Genomic DNA, 21,036 nt, shown 5'->3' on the forward strand with positions numbered 1-21,036 from the left:
GCTCACAGGCAGCTAGAACGACCTGTTTGTATTCATGTATTCAACACCGGGATTATTAATTAATGTGCTTTATTGGTTTTGTTAAAACCACCTGGGCTAATTTTAGGGGGGATTTTAGCAATATCATTGCATTAAGGGCAAATAACCTGGAACTAAGGGATTGGTTTTGTGAATGTGGATATTAATGCCTCTCCTGGAGCAGTGCTGTGGTGGGGAGGGGAGGCATTAATGGTCCCATTACACAAATGGCATGTTGCCCTCATGGAGGGGATTTAATGGCTTGGTGCAATAACAGGCTAAAAGCTGGCAAGGGTAAGATAATGGACTGTAAAAAATATATGTTTATTGACACTTTTCCTCATTGTTTGGATTTCTGCAGGGTGAATCTCCTCAGTGTGCCACGCAATGCTGCGTGGGAAGATGCTGGCACAGGATGAGACTCTCCTCCAGTGGCTGGGGCAGGTGGGAAGGGGCCTGGCACATGGCCCCTCTGAGCTGCACTTGCCAGGCATGATCCAGCTGGGAAGCCACGGCAAACTCCCCCAAGTAGCACCGAGTGGTGCAATGAGCCCCCCACTAAGATCAGATGGATGCACTCCACAAACTGGGGGCACAGCTCAGCCCCCTGCACCTGCACGTGAGGGATGATTGCCCATCCCCAAAGGAAGGGCAGGTCCTGATCCCATTTGCCTTTCCCTTGCACACCCAGGGAGGTGGGCGGCAGCCCCAGCCCTGCTGGCAGCCAAAATCTGGCTGGCTCCTCCCTGCAAGCACCAGCTGATGCTGAGGAGAGGCAGCCTCGGGAACTTGTGCAAGGAGTGTTCCAGCACAGGCTTTAAACATCAACTTAGTGAAGAGGCTGTGACACCGCTGGCTTCAGGTCCTCAGAGCCACTTGATCATCTCATTGCCAAAACACGGAGCCTCCCAAATCACACTTCTGTGGGCGAGGAGATAAAATCCCCGCTAAAGACGTCACCATCTGGAACTGTCTCATCTCTCCTGCACAATGAGATGTCACCACTTGGCCTCTGAAGCCCAAGATGCTTTTTCCAGACTTATCCAGAATGAAGTTTTGTTTAAAGTCCCAGTGCCTGGGCTACACTCTCAGGACATATTTCCTAACCCACCCACGGAGTCTTCCACCACTGAGGTCCAACTGCAGATAAGGGTGTGTTTGTCTTCACCTTCTGAACGTGGGGTTACGAGGGATAGAAATCACTTGGCTGATTCCCCAAGCAAGAAAATGCTCTCCCAGGGCTCGCCTGGTCCTGACAGCTCTGGTCAGTCCCAGGGCTGGCAGCTGTGGTGGGGTATCACAGCTGCCCAGAGCTGTGCAGTGTGATACAAACCAGAGGTGGGAGATGTCTGTGGAGACCCAGACAGTCGGTGATACGGCACTTGTGATGATTGTTCTGCCTGGAATCTCATGCATGGGTAATTATTACTCTCCTAATTCCATTATTCACAGTTGTGATAGGTGGTTTCACCTCTATTTCTCTCTCACACAAAAACCCCCTTATTAGCATTCCCTGCAGTTAAGAGTATTCCCCACCCTGCAGCCAAAACAAGCCAGGAGCAGGCTGGTGCACAAGATCACCATGTCACTGTTGCCCTTCTGTGGCTCCCATCTCCCATCCCTGCTTTAAGGCCAAAAGTGGTGTGATTGGGGGTGGTGCAGGGCCAAGGCACCGTTGTGGGACAAGTGTCCCTTCCCAGGGAACCAGCAGCTCCCCTCCACCTGTCACTGCTCCCTGCTCCAGACCACACCAAGCCATAGCCATTCGATTTGGAATGTTTGATCTGCTTCCAAAAAAATATAAAAAAAGGAAAACTTCCACTTAGCCTTTCTTATGATCCATAAAACTCTGCTGGAGGCTGAGACAGCTGCTGATATAAAAAAGTTACATTAGGGAAGGAGAACTTAATGTGGCTGCATGGGATGCCTGGGACTGTGGATGTCTGGGATTGTGCAAGTGCTGGGCTGCTGCTGCTGGAACAGAACGCTACTGCTGCCATCCCCAGATGTGCTCCCACAATGTCATGTGCCAGCAGGGCTGGGTGCCTTGGGTCTGCAAAGGCACCCATGGGTTTCTGATTCCCTGGCTGGGATGTCCAGTGCTGACAGCACAGTCAGTGCAGAATCACAGACTCACAAAATAATTTATTTTGGAAAAAGCCTCCAAGACCATCGAGTCTTTGCCCCAGCTGGAAATAGTGGCTGTGTGGAGGCTGAAGAAGAATCCTGGAGGTGAGGCTGGACAGGCTACATGCAGCTCAAAAAATGTCCCTACAGCCCTCCCCATTCAAACTGGGGAAGTCAGTAGTCCCCAAACTGATATCCATGATCCATCACTTTGTTTTGCCTCCTGGCAACTGCAAAGGGGGAGGCATGAGGTGGGAGGAAGGGGTGAGTTGAAGACTAATTGCAGGTACACCTGGGGACCTTGGGCAATGCAGGTATTTCAGACAGAAAAAAGTAATTTTCAACAGAAAATTGGTAACGGGCTCCTTAATGTCAGCCTTCAGCTCTGGAAAGAACAGCGACCTGTGGTGATGCCTCAGCATGGCGTGAGCAGCACAAGCCCATGCTGCAGGGCAGGATCAGGATCAGGATCAGAAGCAGGAGCAGGAGCAGGAGCAGGAGCAGGAGCAGGAGCAGGATCAGGATCAGGAGCAGGACCAGGATCAGGATCAGGAGCAGGAGCAGGACCAGGATCAGGAGCAAGAGTAGCAGCAGGACCAGAGCAGGACCAGGATCAGGACCAGGACAGGACCAGGACCAGGACCAGGACCAGGACCAGGACCAGGACAGGATGCTGTCATTACTGTAGCCCCCATGATGAAGCTCGCAGGGCGCTGGCGAAGGCCTGGATGCAACAGTTTAACAGCAGTGTTTAAGAAGAGGAGTTGCCATGGCAACTGCTACCCGGGATTTCGTGTCCTGGTACAGGAGGTGTTGGCGCTGCGTGTGCCCCGCAGTCACACTTCCCTGCCCGGAGCCAGCCCGCGGTGCCCGCTGCGCTCCGTGGGCACACCCGCGGGCTGCGCTCCAGCGGCGCCCGCAGCCGCGGCTCCAAGCACGCCGGGCTCCTGTCTGAGCTCTGCAAATACTTCTTTGCCCTCCCAGTATGGCTTTGTTGGTTTGGGCCTCCCCTGACAGGCGAAAGCCTCCTGGAGCAATTTTGTGTCAGGAAAAGGAGATGCACAAGACTTTTTCGGTCTTCAGCTTCTTGTTTTATTGCTATCTTATCAAAACTTCAGCACCCTGTCTGCACCAGACCTTGCATGCAGGAAAACAGCACAAAAATGTCTATCAATCTCGTGTTACAAAGCCTTTTAAACCTAATCAAAAACTAAGTTGCCCAATTAAGACGTGACACCCAGATTATTTTCCCTTCTAACCCAATAACTGACCCCTAAAGACCCACAATGCGGATTTTTCTACCCAATTACAAGATACCACCTAAACCCACTAAGAAGAAGGAAGAAGAAGGAAGAAAAAGGAACACAAGACAACACCCTATGACCTCCATCTTGTCCCCATCTACAACATACTAAAAATCCTAAAACCTAAATTTCTCACCCAAGTGACATACTATACTACTCTCTATAATCTATTTCACACTTCTGTGGTCTCTAGTTTATTTTGAGGCTTTGGAGGATTTCTCCATGAATGAGGGTCAAAGTCAGCGTTTCCCTGAGAGCCAGAACCCCTCAGGGAAGGGGGGGGGCAGACAGAGAAATATTCCCTTTGCCCTGGGTTTCCACATCCAGCTTCCCAGACGAGCACGGTGGGATGAAGTTTACACTCTTCAGGATGTGGTTTTCCACCCTAAAGCAGCGTGTGTGGGTGCCCAGGCGCTGCCCTCAGCACAGTGGTGACACGAAGGCAAGGGGTTATTCCCCATTTGGAATTACCTTGTGAGCTCTGTTAACAGCTTAGCTGCTAACTAAGACTAGATCTCTGGTAGTAATAAAAGCAGTCCCTTGGTGGGTGGGTTTTGGCATTTCATCTCGATTCCAAAATGAATAATTTATACAAGGCTTTATTGGAGCCCAGAGTTATACAATAAATGTTCCATGCAAACACGCTCACATATTTCAATGTTAGTATCTCTCCAGTGAATTTGCCTGGCAGGCCAAGCCAGGCTGGGATTGCCACATTGCTTATTTACGTAAAATATCATAATCTCACTTTTATTTGCATTTCTGAAGTGCCATTAGGGTGATTTGGAACATATGAGCCCAGCCAGTCGATTGCAGCTGCAGCTCCTGGGCCAGGCTAGGAATGACTTTCAGGCCTCTGTGGCCAAGAGTAGGAGTGGGTTTTGGCAAGCTGGTGCTGCAGGGAGGCAGAACCCACGGGGTGAACGTCAGGGCACAGGGGATGAGCATTTGGGGGTTTTTAGGGGTGGTGTGTTTGCATGGGCTGAGCAGATGGAGATGGGAACAGTATGTGTCACTGGGGGCTGCTGCCTGAGCCTCCTCCCGTCCTGCTTTGGGGAATGAAGCCTTACAGGCAGGTTAAATCAAAGGCAGTTCTAGAAAGAGAAGGGTGGCAGCTTTCAGCAGCGATGGGCTGCAACCCATCCCTCCCCAAACCAACACTTGAGGGATTTCTTCCTTTCTCAGTGAGGTGAAATAGAACCCATTTCCAATGATTTCATTGCTTAAAGCCCAGTTGTAGCCTCCAGAGACTAATTACTTTCTCCCTGCATTTGCATCGTTTACATTCAAGTCAGTTTAAGGGATGTGTCATGTTTTGGAAGGAGATGAGAAACTCAGAGGCAAAAATCTTCTCAGAAGCAAAGGGCTCGGGAGGAAGATGTGGGAACAGGCGTGGTGTGTTCGCAGCCGTTCTGTGAGGGCTTCCACCCTCCCTCCCGTCAGGACAGGGGCAGGGGAGGAGGAGGAGGGTGAGTCCATCCCTCAGACGAGCCCTTGCGCGGTTCCAGCCGCAGAGGAGGATTCTCGGGCGGGAGCGGAGGCGTGCGGCGTGTGCTCCCCCGCATGCCTCGGCAGGAGCTGACAAGCAGCAGCCTGGCGGTGCGGTGCCTGTCTGATCCCAGCTGTCTGGCTCCCGCATGGAGCTGCTCTCACAGCACAGAGGCAGCTTTGAGACAGGCAGAGATGATTTCCAAGTTGCTGCTCTCTGTGCTCTGCTGCCCTCAGCCATGCCGGCTGCTGCCGGGGCTCTCTGACATTCCCGGTGAGGCTGGGTCTGTCTGAGCTCAGGGATGTGCAGCCACAGAGTGATGGGGAGGAGGGGATGATTCCCCCCAGCCAGGACAGCTATGGACATGACCTCTGCTCCATTCTGCTCCAAGGCAGGATTCTCCAGGTGTCTGTGCCTGCCATTTAAACCTCCAAACTTCCTCCGTTGTCATCTGTTTTTCTTCTGTCTCTGCAAATTCTACCTGAAGCCGATGATCCAGCTCAGAGCTTTCCTTGCTCATGGAGTGAGGGCTCTGCAGAGGGAAAGTGGCAGAACTGTCTCCTACTATGCTCAGCTGGGTGACCAGCAGCCCCCTGGGACACTGCAGCTCTGCTCCTCCTGGCTATTGTGGCTCTGGGGAATGGGAACTTCAAATGTCATGGGTGAGCTGGATGGGCGAGATTCCAATGAAAAGCAGAAACGGTTGTTTGAGAAAATTAATTGAATTTATTTGACAAATACTTGCAGATCCAGGGAGCAAGTGCACACATACCTGGAAGAATTGCTTCAAAGAAAGCCTATTGTGCTGCTGTCGCTTGTTCTGCTCCTTTTTCTTTTTTTTTTTTTTTTCTCCTCTTGTGACTGCTCTGAGCTGGAGAGTTGGTGACAGAGGAGTGCATTTCATCCACAGCCAACCCAGCAGCACACGGCCTATTCCGGAGGATCTCCACAGGCCATCATTGTCTGGCCCCGCCGCTGTCTGGGCAAATTTAGCACATAGCCAGTGGGCTGCTTTAATAGGACTGCTGCGATTTCAGGAGAGCTGAAAATTTATATTCCCCAGTAATTGCCACAGCACACCTTGGTGCTGCTGCTGTAGCAGGAAAATGGTTCTCCCCAGTGCACCGGGGACTCGGCAGAGATGCTGGCACAAACAGGATAATGAATGCTAACGTACCTCGCGTGTCGCACAGACTGAGCTTAAATATTGAACGAGCAGCATTCCTGAAAGAGCCACGTCCCCTCCTTGGAGAGGGGCAGAATGCTATCTTAAACCTAGGGAGCGTTTTGCCCTCTGCACACTGGGATTTGCACTGGGACATCACTACAGTGATAATGAGATTTGAGAGTTTGGAACACAACTTAATGCACTGTGTCCCTCATATCTCTTGTCTAAGTAAAATGAGTTTGAATTTTTCATTTTAATTGCAGACTTGTGATCTGGAATAGACATTCTTGTACTGAAAAGCATCCGCTTTTAGATCCACTCCTTGGGGCATACAATGACACAGGCACCCCGTGTCAGGCACTGCCTGTCAGAGCACGGCTGGATCCCCGTGGTGGGCGCAGCTCTGCAGGCACTCCAGCCAGGCAGAACAGTTCAGGAAAGCCTCATGGCTCAGGAGTGGCTCCCCTTTTCTGGACAGGCAGATTCAAGCAGTGCTTTTTGTGCCATTACTGACTATTGGGCTTGGAACAGCGTTCTCAGAGCCCAACCGAGCCCAGTTCAGATGAATCCCAGAATCCCAGGATGGCTTGGGTTGGAAGATCATCTTGTTCCAACACCCTGATGTGGGCAGGGACAACACCCTCTAGACCACGTTGCTCCAAGCCCCATCCAACCTGGCACTGGACACTTCCAGGGATCATGGGGCAGCCACAGCTTCTCAGGAAAATTTGTGCCAGGGCCTCACCACCCCCACAGGGAAGAACTTTTTCCAATTATCCCATCTAACTCTTCTCTCTATCAATGTGAAGCCATTCCCCCCCTTGTCCTGTCACTCTGGGCCCTTGTAAATAGTCTCTCTCCATCTTTCTTGTCAGCTCCCTTCAGGTACTGGAAAGCCACAATTAGGTCATCCCAAAGCCTTTTCCAGGCTGAACAATCCCAATTCTCTCAGCCTTTCCTCAGAGGACAGGTGCTCCATCCCCACTGGGGAGAGGTAAAGCTGCTGCAGGCTGAATGGCACCAAGCCTGGGGATTCCCCATCCTAGGCCAGCCCCTGACCAGCTGTATGGTGTTGGACAGTTCCTCACATCCCTTGGGATCACACTTCCCTGGCTTCAAAAGTGAGCTTAGGGGTTTGTTTGTTGCTGCTGCCCTGTGAGAGTCCTTAAAGTTGCTGCTTTACTGGAATAAGAAGTTATCTCTAACCCTGTAGGGATTTGGCAAAGATGCTGGCACGAAAATAGTTTGTAATGAGCTTTAAGACATATTAATGAAGAGAAGTATAATTATTATTACCAAGTTCAATTACAGCCCTTGGATTACAAATATTCTCCCACAATCCCTCAGGAAAGCAATGCATCTTGTCTCCACAATTAAATAAACTGAGTATCAAGGGGAGGGAAGAGGATTAAACTACAGAAGAAAGAATTGCTTCAACTTGACTGTGGTGGACCCTCTCCTTCTCCCCCCCCAGCTCTCCCTGCTTGAGGAGAAGAATCCTCACTCAGCACAGCCCAATGGTGATAAAATATTCCTTGAGAAACTGGTGGTTGGCTTCCTTCCAAAGACTCCGGCATCTGTAGTGCAGCAGTTGCCATGCTAGTGGAATCTAATAAACTCTTGTCTGCAGTACTTCTGGAAGTGCACACCTGTACAGTTCTGCTACCCAAAGATGCAACCTAGGCACTTCTTCAGGATTTTTTCCTTCTGTGGCTACTGAGCGTGGAGACAAAACCGAGGGATGTGCCTGTTCCCCGTGCAGGAGTGTGACCAAAGCACGAAGCCCTGAGACCCGCGGAGCTGCAAATGCAGAGATCGCCGCAGGGCATGTGGGGAAGCTCGACCTTGGCAACACAGCAGGAACATCAGCAGTGGTAAAAACAATGCTGTACCCAGGGAACAGCAAGATCCAGGGGCTGCTCCAGCCTGCTGCCTTCTTGGCTGGAGCAGTTTGTCTCTGGAGAGCTTAGAGGGGAGGAGAAGCTGGTGTTCAGCTGTGTGTGAGCAACAAGGGGCACTGCACTGCTTTCCCTTGCTGGAAGAAATCCATTACAGAGAGGATCACCCTGCCATGGATGCTGGCTGGCTCAGGGCCAGGCTCACTTCCAGGGCCAGAGCAGCTCTGTTGGCTCTGATGCAGGTGGAGAAGAGCCTGACAGTGTCTGGAAGGTAGAATGAGCAATCTGCAGGTGGGACACGAGGTCTGGGAGGTGGGACAATGAGGTGCACAGTTGACAGTGCTGCTGTCTCTGGCCCCTGGAGCAGTGCAGAATGCTCCAAGCAGGCCGGAGCAGGGGTTAGTGCTTTCTCTCCCTCCATTAAAATCTATCCTTAAACATTTCTGATACCAAAATGCACCAAGTTAAGCACGAGAGCAGAAGTCTCTGGTGACGTGGCTGAGTTTTGGCAGGACACAGACAAACAGTGACAAACCTGGGCATATGGGTGGGCATGGAAACTGTGCTAGTAGTGCACAGGTAAGTTACCCATCACCTTCCTGGGCACTGCCTAGGAACTTGGTCTACTTCTTTTCCTATTAAGCAGGATAACAAAAGCACAGCCACTCAGTGTAGGAGTTTCTCCTTAAACAGTGCTATTGTGTGCAGACGAAGCAGGGCCAATGCTTGTTTCAATTCCCTCAGAACCCTCTCTCTGAATGGGTTTCTTGTGCACCTGATTGTTGTTCAATCTCTCCTGACCAACCTGGTGTACACAGGGTTCCGGGGCTTGCTTTTGATCACGTTGGCTGCAGGACACTTGTTCCTCCTGTGAACCCTGCTCCTTTGTTCCTGTGAGTGTGCCACCCACGGGGAAACCTTTGTCCAAATAATCTCAGATTCCCTGAAGAGCGAGAGCTGCCAGCTTTGCTTTCTAGTTGAAGTGACAGCAAAGAACGTACAGATTTATTCTTCTCTTCACTGGTGGCTTTCTATCCGTGTGTCCTCGGATCAAATCAAAGTGTCAACATCCCCGGCACTCCAGCGGCAGCTCCTGCCCACCAGACGGACATGTGAGGAGCAGGTATTTTTAGCTGAAAAGAATAACCAGCAAGGGTCATGTAGTGAAGAAAATAACTCAAGACAATGGTAAGAAGAAACCAAGGCATTTCTACTGGAACCTGGGAGGATTGGTATTACACCAGTCACCCCTCTGCCCCAGGAAGAAGTACAGAAAGGGACAGGAAGATGTGGCAGTCAAGTTTCTGGCTCTGTGACAGAGTTATTAGAATGCTCCGAGCCCTAAACCCTCTTCCTGGGTGGTTTTTAATTCTGACTCTGTGTTAAGCATTAAGCACTATCAGTGTATGCAGAAAAGAGCCCTAGAAATGTGCTGCTTGAGCAGGAGTGCCCAGCTGAAGTCTTTCTCTGCTTACATGATTAATCTGTCTCTGAAGAGCAGCTATTACACACTGGGATGGTGTCTGGACAGTTGTGTGACATCTTCTGTGCAGGATGTGGATGACAAAGGCACACAGCCGGCCCTGTGGAGAGGTGGGAGATGACTCAGAGCTATGGCATGGTGTAATGGAGCTGCTCCTGGAAAACCTGCTTCAAAAGAGTCAGGACACAGGAGATCAGCAGCGATGCTTGATGGAGGCAATACCTGATGTAGGAAGTGCTTAAGCAGATTGTAATGAGGATGTGGGTTCATTACCGGAGCCTCCCAGGGCTGATAACGGAATCGCTCCTGTTGCACTGCAGTCCCCAGTCGGAAGGAATGCGTAAGAGTGCGCCACACCGGGCCACTGGAGCCGCTGTCCTAGTGTGATTCCTACCAGTGGAACAATATTGCTTGCTGTTGCATGAACAGAACATGTCTCCTCTGATTGTTTTTTCCTGCTCTTTTGAAGACAGATGCTGTCTGAGGATCCCCACTGGTAGAAGGTCCTCTCTGAGGTGCAGTTACAGCTCTTTACACGTAACCTCTGGCACTGGGAACCAGTGGTGAAAAGAAATAAATCCAAGTGGGGATGTTTTGGCACAGAGTTTGCTCTGGTTCTGAAAGAAGTCGTGAGAGTGGACAAGAGACTGACCTCAATAGCCTTTTCCATGGCCCAGCTCCAGGGTGCTTCAGCTGTAATTATCCTTTTTTAATTCAGGGAGCTACTGAACTGTGATGAGATTCCTGCAGTGGCTTAAACTCCCCCTCCTGTAGGATATCAGGGAAAGAGACACATCTCCAGGAAAATGCTGATGGTTTTTGCTCTGCTAAGAAAATGCCACCTGGCCCAGCTGCCTTCTCCATCTCAGGTGCTCATCCATGGGCATGTGTCTTTGCTTGGACCAGCTCTGTCCTGGGAGATTTCCTCTGCCCAGAAATTGGCAACTCTTAAATGCCAAGAATTAAACTGTTGAGGGGTTTTAAATTTTACATATTGAATTATGGCAAGACAAGCGACAGAAAGTGAGCAAGAGTTAATTATGTGACAGGGAGAGAAAGTGCCACTGTGCAGCAATCCTTTCAAAGGCAAAAAGAAATATTTATAGACTCAGGACTGCACAACTTGCTGCGCTCTGACTCGAGATGTGTTACTGATTCACGGGGCAGCACTTTTGGATGGGGCTCTGGTGTGGACCACAGCTCTGCTGAAAGGTAGGTCTCACCTCAAGCCGCGTTCAGACGCGAGTGCTAATGAGAGAAAATCTGGTAGGATTTTGTCAAATCAGAGTTTAAAAACATCCTGGTGATGTCCTCTTTTCAGTCCCTCGGTGGATTTCCCTTTCTTCATGGATAGCAGAGCGGCTGTGAGTGCTCACCGAGGTGACCCCTGCCCACACCACACCACCAGCTCTGCAGGGACAGTGCCCTGGCCCCTCCAGATTTGGGGCACACATAGAGCTTGTGCAGGTGCTCATTTCTCAGGTGATTTCCCACCACACCACGATACTTCTGTTCTGTTCTGCCTTCCAAGCAGAGCTGCAAAGTGCAGAAGCTGGGAGAAGAGACAAACACGATGACAAGCAGCCACCCCGCAGTCACCCTCCTGTGGGACACTCCCTGCCCTCCTTCACTGCTCCCAAGGGTTATCCCGTGCAGAGCCACCCTTGGTGGGCACAGCCTCGGCTGTGTGCCCTCCACAGCTCTGGGCCTGGCCTGGGATACTGTCGCTATTTTCAGGGACTGACTAATCCTGGCGGGAGCAGGAAGAATCTGCTGTTACCTGCAGAGGACAGAGGGAAGGAGATAATTCATTCCCATCCCCAAAGCAGTCCCTGCAGGCAGGTTTTGAGTCAGATTTCCAATCATATGCCTTTGGAGACCACCGAGCAGGCTTTAAAGAAATCTTTATATTTTTAGCAGTAACATAATAGTGGTGGAAATTTAATAAAATTCACCATCAAATATTTATCCCATTACATTGGCTTAAGTAATTTAAGATGCTGAAATCAACATGGTGGGTTTATATTTAATGAGCCTTGTGTAAAACAGCGACTTCCATCCTTGTCAGGTGTGTAGAGAAGACACTTGCATTCACTCAAAGAATTTTTATCTCCCCAAAGATATGTGTTAAATAATGTACAACGCTCACCAAAATGTTACCTGTCACTGGTGGAAAATCAGGCTGGGGCTCGGTGAGCTTGATGTTCACTGGCATGTAGGACAGAGGAAGGGCATTTTAAAAATATTATTATTTTAAATCTATCTAAGCAAATTATGCTGAGAGCAGCCTGGGCTCAGCTTTTGGATGAAGTTCAGCCTTGCTGAGTGTGGTGTTCCCAGCCTGTCCCTCTGACAGCTGGGCAGGGTGGCAATGCCAGGACCAGGCTCAGCTACCTGCAGGCAAGGGGGGCTGGAGGAAACAAGGAGAAGCTCTTTGTTCCTGAGATGCCCTGTTCCAGCTGGGAGCAGCACACTCAGAGCTGCAGAACACAACTGCTTCAGCTCCCTGGGGTGCATAGCAAAGCAACCAGGCAAAATCTGGGCATCTGTCCCATGGAGACAGGCTGGGAGAACTGGGGGTATCCAGCCTGGAGAACAGGAGATTCTGGGGAGAACTTACAACCCCTTGCATCACCTAAAGGGGCTCCAGAAGACCTGGAGAGGACAATGGACAAGGGCATGGAGTTACAGGAAGAGGGGGCATGGCTTTAAACTAAAAGAGGGGAAATAGAGATTTGATTTTAGGGAGAAATTCTTCCCTGTGAGGGTGGTGAGGTTCTGGCACAGGTTTCTGAGAGAAGCTGTGACTGCCCCAGCTCTGGAAGTGTCCAAGGCCAGGTTGGACAGGGCTTGGAGCAAGCTGGGATAGTGGAAGGTGTCCCTGCTCATGGCAAGGGGTAGGAACGGGGTAAGCCTTAACGTCCATGCAACCCCAGCCATCCTTTGTCTCCCTGGTTTGGGCTCCTCGCAGGAGGGCAGACAGGCTTGGTGGGGGCTGAGCCTCTCCCACGAGAACGCAGAGAACTCCTTGTCCCTCCCACGTCCTTTATCTCGCCACGTCCCCCCGTATCTCCCCGTGTCGCCCACCCTGCGTGTCCCCCCGTGTCCCCCATGTCCCCCGTGTCCCCGAGTCCACGGGCGGCGCGGCCGCACCGCCGGTCTCACACTGACCCCCAGCGTCGGGCGGCGGCTGAGCCCGAGCTGCTGCCCCGGCCGGGAAGTTGGATGGGAATGAAACCCTAATGAAACCCTAATTAAAGCCTGTAGCAAAGCGACGTGACAAAGCGGGAAGCGGAGGGGCGGGAGCCCTGTTCCCACGGCTACAGTTACTGCAGCCGTTAAACTGAGCCAGGAAAAGGTTTCTGTAGCTGACGCTTTTTACCAGCCAGGCCAAGTTGCCGGCAAATCATTAAAATCCATGTAATCAGTCTCCTGGAGCAAAGGTAAGGATTTGGACCCAGTGAGACGCTTTGTGCTGGGAGAGATTTACTTGTGGTTTGTGAAAAATCAATATGCCAGGAGCAAGAGGGGCTTGGGGAAGGCAGGAGACCTGGGACAGGTGGAATTCTCTGGGCATGGAGGTGCTTTGGGAAGAATTTGCCAGGTAAACACTAGAGATGGTTACGAAAAGTGCATCAGCAACAGGGGGACAAGACCATGAGCAGCAGGGCTCCAGGCAAGGGTTTGGGGCAGAGTCCTGGCAGGGCTCCAGCTGTGCCCATCCCAGGAAGCCCAGCGCCAAACAGTCCCTCAGAGAGGTACTGCAACCCCCCAGCCTGGGTTGGGTTCTCTGCACTCGCTGTTCTCCGATGTTCCTTATGGTTTGTCATTAACAAATGTCACAGGTTTCCTCTTTGTTGCTCTTTCTCACAAAGCCCACGTACAGCTCTGTCGTGTTAATTAATTTCTTCAGATACTGCCTTTCCATGTTTGGTCCTTGATAAAACACTTGCTAGAAATCCAAAATAAGACTCAAAGAGATTTCTCACATGGCAAGCATAAAGTTTCATTATGTACCGTAAATTGCCTGTGATTTCTGTGTCAAGGCTCACCAGCTCCTGATGTGAGTACTCCTCTGTGATGGAAATGAGGAGTTTATTCCATGTGAGTAGTGCAAAGGTCCTCAGGTCAGCAGTGCTCAGGGCAGCTGCATCGGAGGGCTGGAGAATTTCAGTTCTAGATGGGGTATCAACACCCAGAGGATTTCCCAGTACACAGTGCCTCTGGGAGCCCAAAACTGGCAGTCCATAGAATAATGGAATCACAGAATGTTTTGGCTTAGAAGGGACCTTGAAGATCATCCAGTTCTAACTCCCTGCCATGGGCAGGGACGCCTTCCTTAGACCAGGTTACTCAAAGCCCCATTCAGCCTCAAGGCTCACCAACATTACCTGAGCTGGCACGACAACACCATGTGATGGAAGGCAACAGCAGCTAAACATTTTTTCTTCAAATCTTCAACACAAGACCAACTCTTCCTGCTGAGGAGGCAGAGGAAGCAGCCAGAAGGATGCAGCAGGGAGCATGGCTCCTGGTCCTGGTTATTGGGAAGTGGATGCTCCTCCTGCTTTCTCCCCAGAAAAATTCAGCCACTTGAACCCAACCCACCTTTTCCGTGGCAGGAAAAGGCCAGCCAGCACTCCTGATGGATGGCTGTTCAGGATGACAGACCTCACATTCAACAGTTAACAGCCAGCATGTTTACAGGCAACATTTTTTTTGGCTGCTGTCCCTGGCATGTCAGTCATGTTTAGCCAAATGAACTGGGAGGATTATAACAGACAGGGACACTGGTGCAAGTGACAGGCGCAGAGACAAGTGCTGCAAGAAGCTCATTTGCACATCAAGTTTCACAGCCTGGCTCTCCCTTCCTGCTCCATAAGCTCATCAGCTGCTGCTGCAGAGCCGCCAGTTTTCACAGGAATGTTGGAGCTCACAAAACCCTCTTTTCATTTTTTCTTCCCTGCCTGCTTAGACAACAGATTCTAACATAACCCATTTTTTTTTAATATTGAGAATAAGCCCCCTTTTATGTGGAAATGTGGGTTTAATGTAAATAGCTTGTGCTGCTCTGATTCTCTCAGAGGGCTGTTGGCGGTTCCCCTGTTGCCTTTCAAGTCACTTGGGAGTCACTGCTGCTGAGATGGGGATGGATCTCAGAGGCATCCACAGTCTCTCCTGGGTGCTTCCTGCGCTGTGTGACAGTTTTAATCTCGGCCATATTTCAGAATATGCAGCAACATCTGAAGCTGTGAAATTGTCACTACCTGCCCCCAAAATAACATGGTTAAAGCGGGGATAGGGCAAGTGTGACATCCCAGCTCCATCTAAGCTGCGGTGCCTCTTGCACCCTGTGTCCAAGGCCACCCCACAGAGCCTCATGTGCTTGTAGCTGTGTACCTCACCCCACACCAGGTCACCAAAGGCCTGCTCAGGGCTTTGCCACCCCCTTCTCAGTGCTCAGTCACATCAGCTTTCCAAAGCGGCATAAAACCCAAGGAACATACAGTGTTGTGAAAAGTATTTATTAGAATTAAATTTTCCTTACTATTTTTAGTTTGTTGTGGAAATTAAAACAAGAACCACGTTTTCCAGCTGCAGAAATGCTGCTTTTTAGCCAGTTTTAGTCTGCGGCTGTTTACAAGACAGTATAAGTTTTCACTGCCTAATAAAAACAATCATCTGTATTCCATGGCTGCAAGCAACAACACTGTGAGAGAGTGGAGCAAGTCAAGGAGGTTTTGGAGAAGAATATGAATTATCTCACCCGGAGAACAAAGCATAGATGGACTCTGAGCACAGAGGGAAATTGCACAACAACGTGCAGGCAAGTCTCCAAACCTGCAAGGTTTAACGGGGGGATTTTATACTTTTGAGAAAAAAATTATTTCTTGAATATCCCCATAGGTACAGTCTTGCTACTCATTTCTGCAATTTAAATTGTTGCTTCTGTTTTTTAAGGCCAGGCTGAACGGACAAGCATTTAATCAGCCAAGTTGGATGGAGGAGCACAGGTACCACTGAGACAACTCTGCAATGAGCAAGAACATTAAAGGCTGCTATAAAGAAACAAGCTCCTGTGCCCTCAGATGGACAGAATGATAAAAATCCCCACAGCATCCCCAAAGCACTGAATTAACTGGAGAAGGAGCTGTGTTTAATGTGATGGATGGAGCCCACGGGCCCCATCGTGGGGACGTGGCCGTCAGGGCACCGGTACCTGCCATCGCTCCCCGCAGCACCTCCCCAGGAACATCAGACAGGATAATTATGTATTTAAATCTGGGTGCTTTACTACACAGAAATTCATCTGCTACCCTCAGAGTCCTTGAAGTTAAAGAGGGATTTGAGTTACTGACATAATTTGTTCCCTGAGGGCTGTGGAAAGCAGAAAGAAGAGCATCTGAATAATAACTCTTCGACCACGTCTTGAATGAGAGTAAGCGCTGCTCCAGAGTGAGACACAATGGGAAGCAAACTATTTCAAATGTTTATAAGCTACATAGCTCCCAGGCAGGATGGGGCTGGGTTTTTCCCCAAGCAGCAGCTGGGAGGGAGGTCAGTAAGATCCCTTCAGAAACTGCAATTGCAGCCTTCCGATGCTTGAAGGAACTTATAGGAAAGATGTGGCAAGACTATTTACCAAAGCATGTAGCAACAGGACAAGGAGGAATGTGTTTAAACTGAGAGAGAGTAGGTTTAGATTGGATATTGAGAAGAAATTCTTGGCTGTCAGGGTGGGGAGGCCTCGGCACAGGTTGCCCAGAGAAGCTGCGGCTGCCCCATCCCTGGAAGTGCTCAAGGCTCAAGGACGGGTCTTGGAGCAGCTTGTGATAGTGGAAGGTGTCCCTGCCCATGGCAGGGGGTGGGACTGGCTGATCTTCAAGGTCGCTTCCAACCCACCCCATTGCGCGACCTGTGACGAGATGCTTTGTCCTCACTTTGCCAAAGCCTCCGCTAAGGCGATGCTGTCTGTGGTCCACGCTAGGGGCTGCTGTGTGTGAGGGGCTGCGGCGTGTGAGGGCCGTGGGCTCCCCGCCCTCACTGGCCGGGATGAGGCTGCCCTTTGCCCGGAGCCCTCTGCCCGGTGTCCAGAGCCCTCTGCCCGGTGTCCGGAGCCCTCTGCCCTTTGCCTGGAGCCCTCTGCCCGGTGTCCGGAGCCCTCTGCCCTTTGCCTGGAGCCCTTTGCCCGGTGTCCGGAGCCCTCTGCCCTTTGCCGGGTGCCTGGTGCTCGGAGCCCTCTGCCCGGTGTCCGGTGCCCTTTGCCCGGAGCTCTTTGCCGGTGCTCGGAGCCCTCTGCCCGGTGTCCGGAGCCCTCTGCCCTTTGCCGGGTGCCTGGTGCTCGGAGCCCTCTGCCCGGTGTCCGGTGCCCTTTGCCCGGAGCTCTTTGCCGGTGCTCGGAGCCCTCTGCCCGGTGTCCGGAGCCCTCTGCCCTTTGCCTGGAGCTCTTTGCCGGTGCTCGGAGCCCTCTGTCCGGTGTCCGGAGCCCTCTGCCCTTTGCCGGGTGCCTGGTGCTCGGAGCCCTCTGCCCGGTGTCCGGTGCCCTTTGCCCGGAGCTCTTTGCCGGTGCTCGGAGCCCTCTGCCCGGTGTCCGGAGCCCTCTGCCCTTTGCCTGGAGCTCTTTGCCGGTGCTCGGAGCCCTCTGTCCGGTGTCCGGAGCCCTTTGCCCGGAGCTCTTTGCCGGTGCTCGGAGCCCTCTGCCCGGTGCCCGGAGCCCTTTGCCCTTTGTGCGGAGCCCTCTGCCCGGAGCCCGGTGCCCGGAGCCCGCGGTTCCTGAACGGAGCTCCACAAGATGGCGAGCGCGGGCCCGCGCGCGGCCCAAGATGGCGGCGGGCGGCGCGGCGCGGGGCCGGCGGCGCTCGGGCACCCGCGGCCCCGCTCGCCCGGCCCGGCCACGGCCACGGCCACGGCACCGGGCCCGGCGCTCCGCGGAGGCGGCCCCGGCAACCGACCCCGCACAGCCCGCGGGGGAAACAGCCGACACGGCGAGCCCGGTAGGAGGGACGGGGCCGGGTGGGATGGTGGGGGAGGGAAAGGCCGCGCGGCCCCCGGGGGGATCGCAGGTGATTATTAACAGCTCCAATCTGAGCATCACCATGTGGGAATTATCAGGAGAATTGAAGGAAATTTATCGCCGTTCCCGCTCCTCCCACGACGTTGTTTGTGGCAGTGCAGAAATACAGAGCAGATTTAGGCGCTTGCCGTGCCGGGTGATGACAGGCCTGGCATAGTAATTCCTATTAGCATCATCCTTAAGAAAATAAGAACATGGTGATTGACCTCTTACGATGCTAGTTTATTCTCTGAGCAAAGTGTTTTTCTCTTGCTGGACTGTACATTGTGGTTTATGCCAGCTGTGTGCTTCTCTTTTCCTCTCTTCACGTGCACTTTCTACTAATTACTTTTCTTAGAAGGTTTGGATCAAAATGCCACTTGTGTAATGGAGCCCTTCTGTTCCAAAGCCAGCTTTGCAACTAAAGAGATGAGGTGATTTTATTCTTCTTTATTTCAAGTGAGCTTTACAATCTTGTCTTTTTTTTTCTAAAAGTGTTCATCACGTGAAGCTGCTGAAGGACAACCTGCAAAGAGGATGAAATATGAAGAAAGCAATCTAAAATCAGAACTAGAGGGACTCACATGTGAAAGTGGAAACCTTGCTGCACTGGGGGGAGCACCTAAAACATCTGATGGGGATGGAGGTTCAGAAGATCCAAGAGACAGCAGTATAATCCAACAGGAAAAAGATGAAAGCATTCCAGAGACTGCTGAAGGGAAGCAGGAGAAGGAGCATGGTGTTTCTCTGGAGCCGCACGCAGTGAATTCCGGCGGTGCTCCATTAAAAATGGGTGGATATCTGCACCACTATCACGTGTTCAGTGAAGAGGAGAGCAGCTGTGGGAGCTTTGACGGGGCCACCTCGGAGGACACGGATCGCCCGCGGAGGCCGATGTTCCTGGAGCACAGCAGCGGCCTCTCGGATGAGGACAGCAACCAGCCCATGCCAGTGCACCGGTTCTTCGGAGATGTTGAACTGGTGAGATGATGAGTCTCTTCCTGCTTTAGACTCAGCCCTGGTCTGCTTAAAATTTGCCTCTTGGTGAATTTGAGCAGTATTTTTGGGCCCTATACCCCAGGTAAAACTCTCCATCAGAGATGAAATTACTCGCCCAGCTTAATTTATTTCAGGTGTAAAATCCTTCTTCCTTTTTATTCCAATTCCATGAGATAGTTTTACTGATAATGACATTATGGAGATAAAATTGTTGGCAAAATACATTTTTGTTGGTCTTTGGTTCTTAACAGAATCATAGAACAGCTTGGGTTGGGAGGATCTTAGAAATCACCCAGTTCCTGCCCTGGTGCATTGGGATTGTTTGGAATGGAAACTGGTTTCTGTCTACCTCAGCTTTTGAACTGACCCAAGAGCCAGAGCTTTGCACTTAAATCCCTTTAATAAGCATAATTTTGGGGCAAGTGATGTTGCCATCTTTTAGGTGTTTCTTGTGGTATTTAGGGAGCAGTGAGGATTTGTTTAGGGAGCCCTTCACCCTGTGCCAATCCTCCTCACACTAGTGGAAGGAATGCCAGCCCTGATTCTGCCCATGGGTCTGGTTTGGACAGACTCCCCCCAAAGCCCCACAGCTTTAGCTCTGTGCTGCTGCTCCCAAGCTGAGGGTTGGTTCCTGTGTCAGCTGAGGGAGGATGGGAGCTGGTGGAGGTAGGAGTTCTGCCTCCACAGACTTTCCTTGTTGATTTGATCTTTTCCCTCCAGCATCTCCCAGCAGTTGTGCTCCCGAGCGTGACGAGGAGCAGGCGAGAAGCCAGGAAGCTCCATTTCATTGCAAAGGAAGATGATGAAGAGGAGGAGGAGGATAATGTCTAACAACAAACTGTAAACAAATTAAACCCTTCTTTCTCTCTGTGACCACATGGCAGTGGCTGTGTCAGTAACATGAGGTGTCTGTTTGCCTTTTCTCAGGGAGAGAACTGGGAGAGTTTGTTTTGCTGGAATTGGCAGATACAGTATTCCAGTGATTATCTGGGGCAAATACTGAATTTTCAGTGATTTGGAAATAAAGTATAATTTAGCACTTTAGCACTGTTATTTAAGAAAAAAATCCAGGGAATATAGAAGTTCTTATGGCTTTTTTGTAAATTTGAGCCCCCTATCTTGAGAAGGTATTTGGTTTCACTCCTTTTTTTTTTCAAAATAGTCAAGAAAAGGATGCTGGAACAAGGTTTTCTTTCTTTTAATTCTGCAATCCAGGTAATAAAGGAGAGCAAACTGACTCCCTGGTACAAAGAAGGTCAAGGGTCTTCCTTGTGTGGGTTGTTTACACCTTACCCAAGACCAATTAAACCTCTGAAATGTAGTTCTGCTGGCAAAATGAAATGCAGGATGTCAGAATGGATTCAGTGTGCTCATCTCTGCAAGTTCAGCACGTTTTCATTGCACGTCAGCTCCCCAAACACCCACCCCGTGGTGCTGCCTCCTCCCTCCACCTGCTGCTCTAAGTGTTGTCCTTTCTCCATTTCCAACTGGTTTCCAGCAGGGATTTTAGAAACAAATGCTTTGGTGGTGATACACAACGAATACCATCCCTTGGATTTGATGGACAGAGGAAGATTGCTAAGGCTGTGGGGCAACCACCTCTGCATGTTTAAAAAAACAAAAGGAGCAACCTCAGCCAACTCCAGGAACTGTTAATTCACCCAGTGTTTGTGGGAATATTTCTTTGAAAGTGTGATTATGCAATAAGCTCCTAGATATTTATTGTTATAGCTCCTTCTATGTTTCTAAAAATAGACAATGTTATCAGCAGATGGTTTAAATAAATATTAATTTCTACAGCTAGAGCTTGTTAAACATTCAAAAGATGTAAGGCAAACAAATTGCATATGCATGGCATGGCAATGCATTCCCATTTCCACTCCAGCTGATGCATTGTTTCTGTCAAAGATATTTCTTGGCTCCTTTTCACTCTAATTCTGTAACACAGAAAAATCCAGATATTTTAATTGCATATTCATAGTTCCAGTCCAGCTCTGTATTGCAGCAGCTCCTCCCAGCATTCCTTCAGTGCTGTTTGCTGCTGGCTCTTTCTAGCAAACACAGTTTCACACACAGACAGTCATTTCACTTGCAAAATGCATTTTCAGTTTGGGGGACATGTGCCACACAGGTGACACTAGGTTTGTCACCAGAATCCTGCCAGTGCTGCCCTCCCCAGTGTCAAACAGTGCAGGAAGGGAAGCTGGAAGAATTGCATGCAGTGGAATTTAAAATCCTGTGTTAAAAATACACCTCCTTGCTTTTCGGATTGCAGTGTTTGGGAGGGGACTCAGTTTGTTGTTTAAAGTAAATCAATGCTCTATGTAGCAAAGCTTCCAAGACCCAGTAATTTGGGGCTCAGGCAGAAATATCATTTCCACACAATTTCATGTGGACTAACTGGTCCAGGACCAACAATATGAGGGAAGATGGAGCTTTTCCTAGTTATTTACAGAGCAGTAAGTAACTGGTGCTCAGTTCATAAACACATTTCCCT

At 50.5% G+C, this 21,036-nt stretch overlaps 1 protein-coding gene and 1 long non-coding RNA gene across 2 annotated transcripts in view; both read left to right on the plus strand.

The window, feature by feature from the left end:
• The first annotated feature begins 12,235 nt into the window (after positions 1-12,235).
• The window catches only part of LOC137461869 (uncharacterized), a 43,456-nt gene continuing 34,655 nt past the window's right edge, over positions 12,236-21,036 (plus strand). Inside the window, exon 1 of the long non-coding RNA XR_010993516.1 lies at positions 12,236-12,362. This is a non-coding gene — a long non-coding RNA (uncharacterized lncRNA). The remainder of the gene's footprint in view (positions 12,363-21,036) is intronic.
• C23H1orf174 (chromosome 23 C1orf174 homolog) lies at positions 17,286-20,342 on the plus strand. The gene is made up of 3 exons (XM_068171641.1): positions 17,286-17,481; positions 18,036-18,521; positions 19,260-20,342. The coding sequence occupies exons 1-3, from the start codon at positions 17,311-17,313 to the stop codon at positions 19,368-19,370; spliced, it is 768 nt and encodes a 255-aa protein (XP_068027742.1). The 5' UTR covers positions 17,286-17,310; the 3' UTR covers positions 19,371-20,342.

Source organism: Anomalospiza imberbis, chromosome 23 (genome assembly GCF_031753505.1).
Source record: "Anomalospiza imberbis isolate Cuckoo-Finch-1a 21T00152 chromosome 23, ASM3175350v1, whole genome shotgun sequence".
In the NCBI taxonomy this organism is placed as follows: domain Eukaryota; kingdom Metazoa; phylum Chordata; class Aves; order Passeriformes; family Viduidae; genus Anomalospiza; species Anomalospiza imberbis.

Excerpts from the sequence above, each read along its gene's own strand:
- C23H1orf174 (XM_068171641.1), top strand. The coding sequence starts at position 17,311 with ATGGCGGCGGGCGGCGCGGCGCGGGGCCGGCGGCGCTCGGGCACCCGC. Across the intron at positions 17,482-18,035 it reads CAGCCGACACGGCGAGCCCG|TGTTCATCACGTGAAGCTGC; the intron begins GTAGGAGGGACG and ends TTTTTCTAAAAG. Across the intron at positions 18,522-19,259 it reads TCTTCGGAGATGTTGAACTG|CATCTCCCAGCAGTTGTGCT; the intron begins GTGAGATGATGA and ends TTTTCCCTCCAG.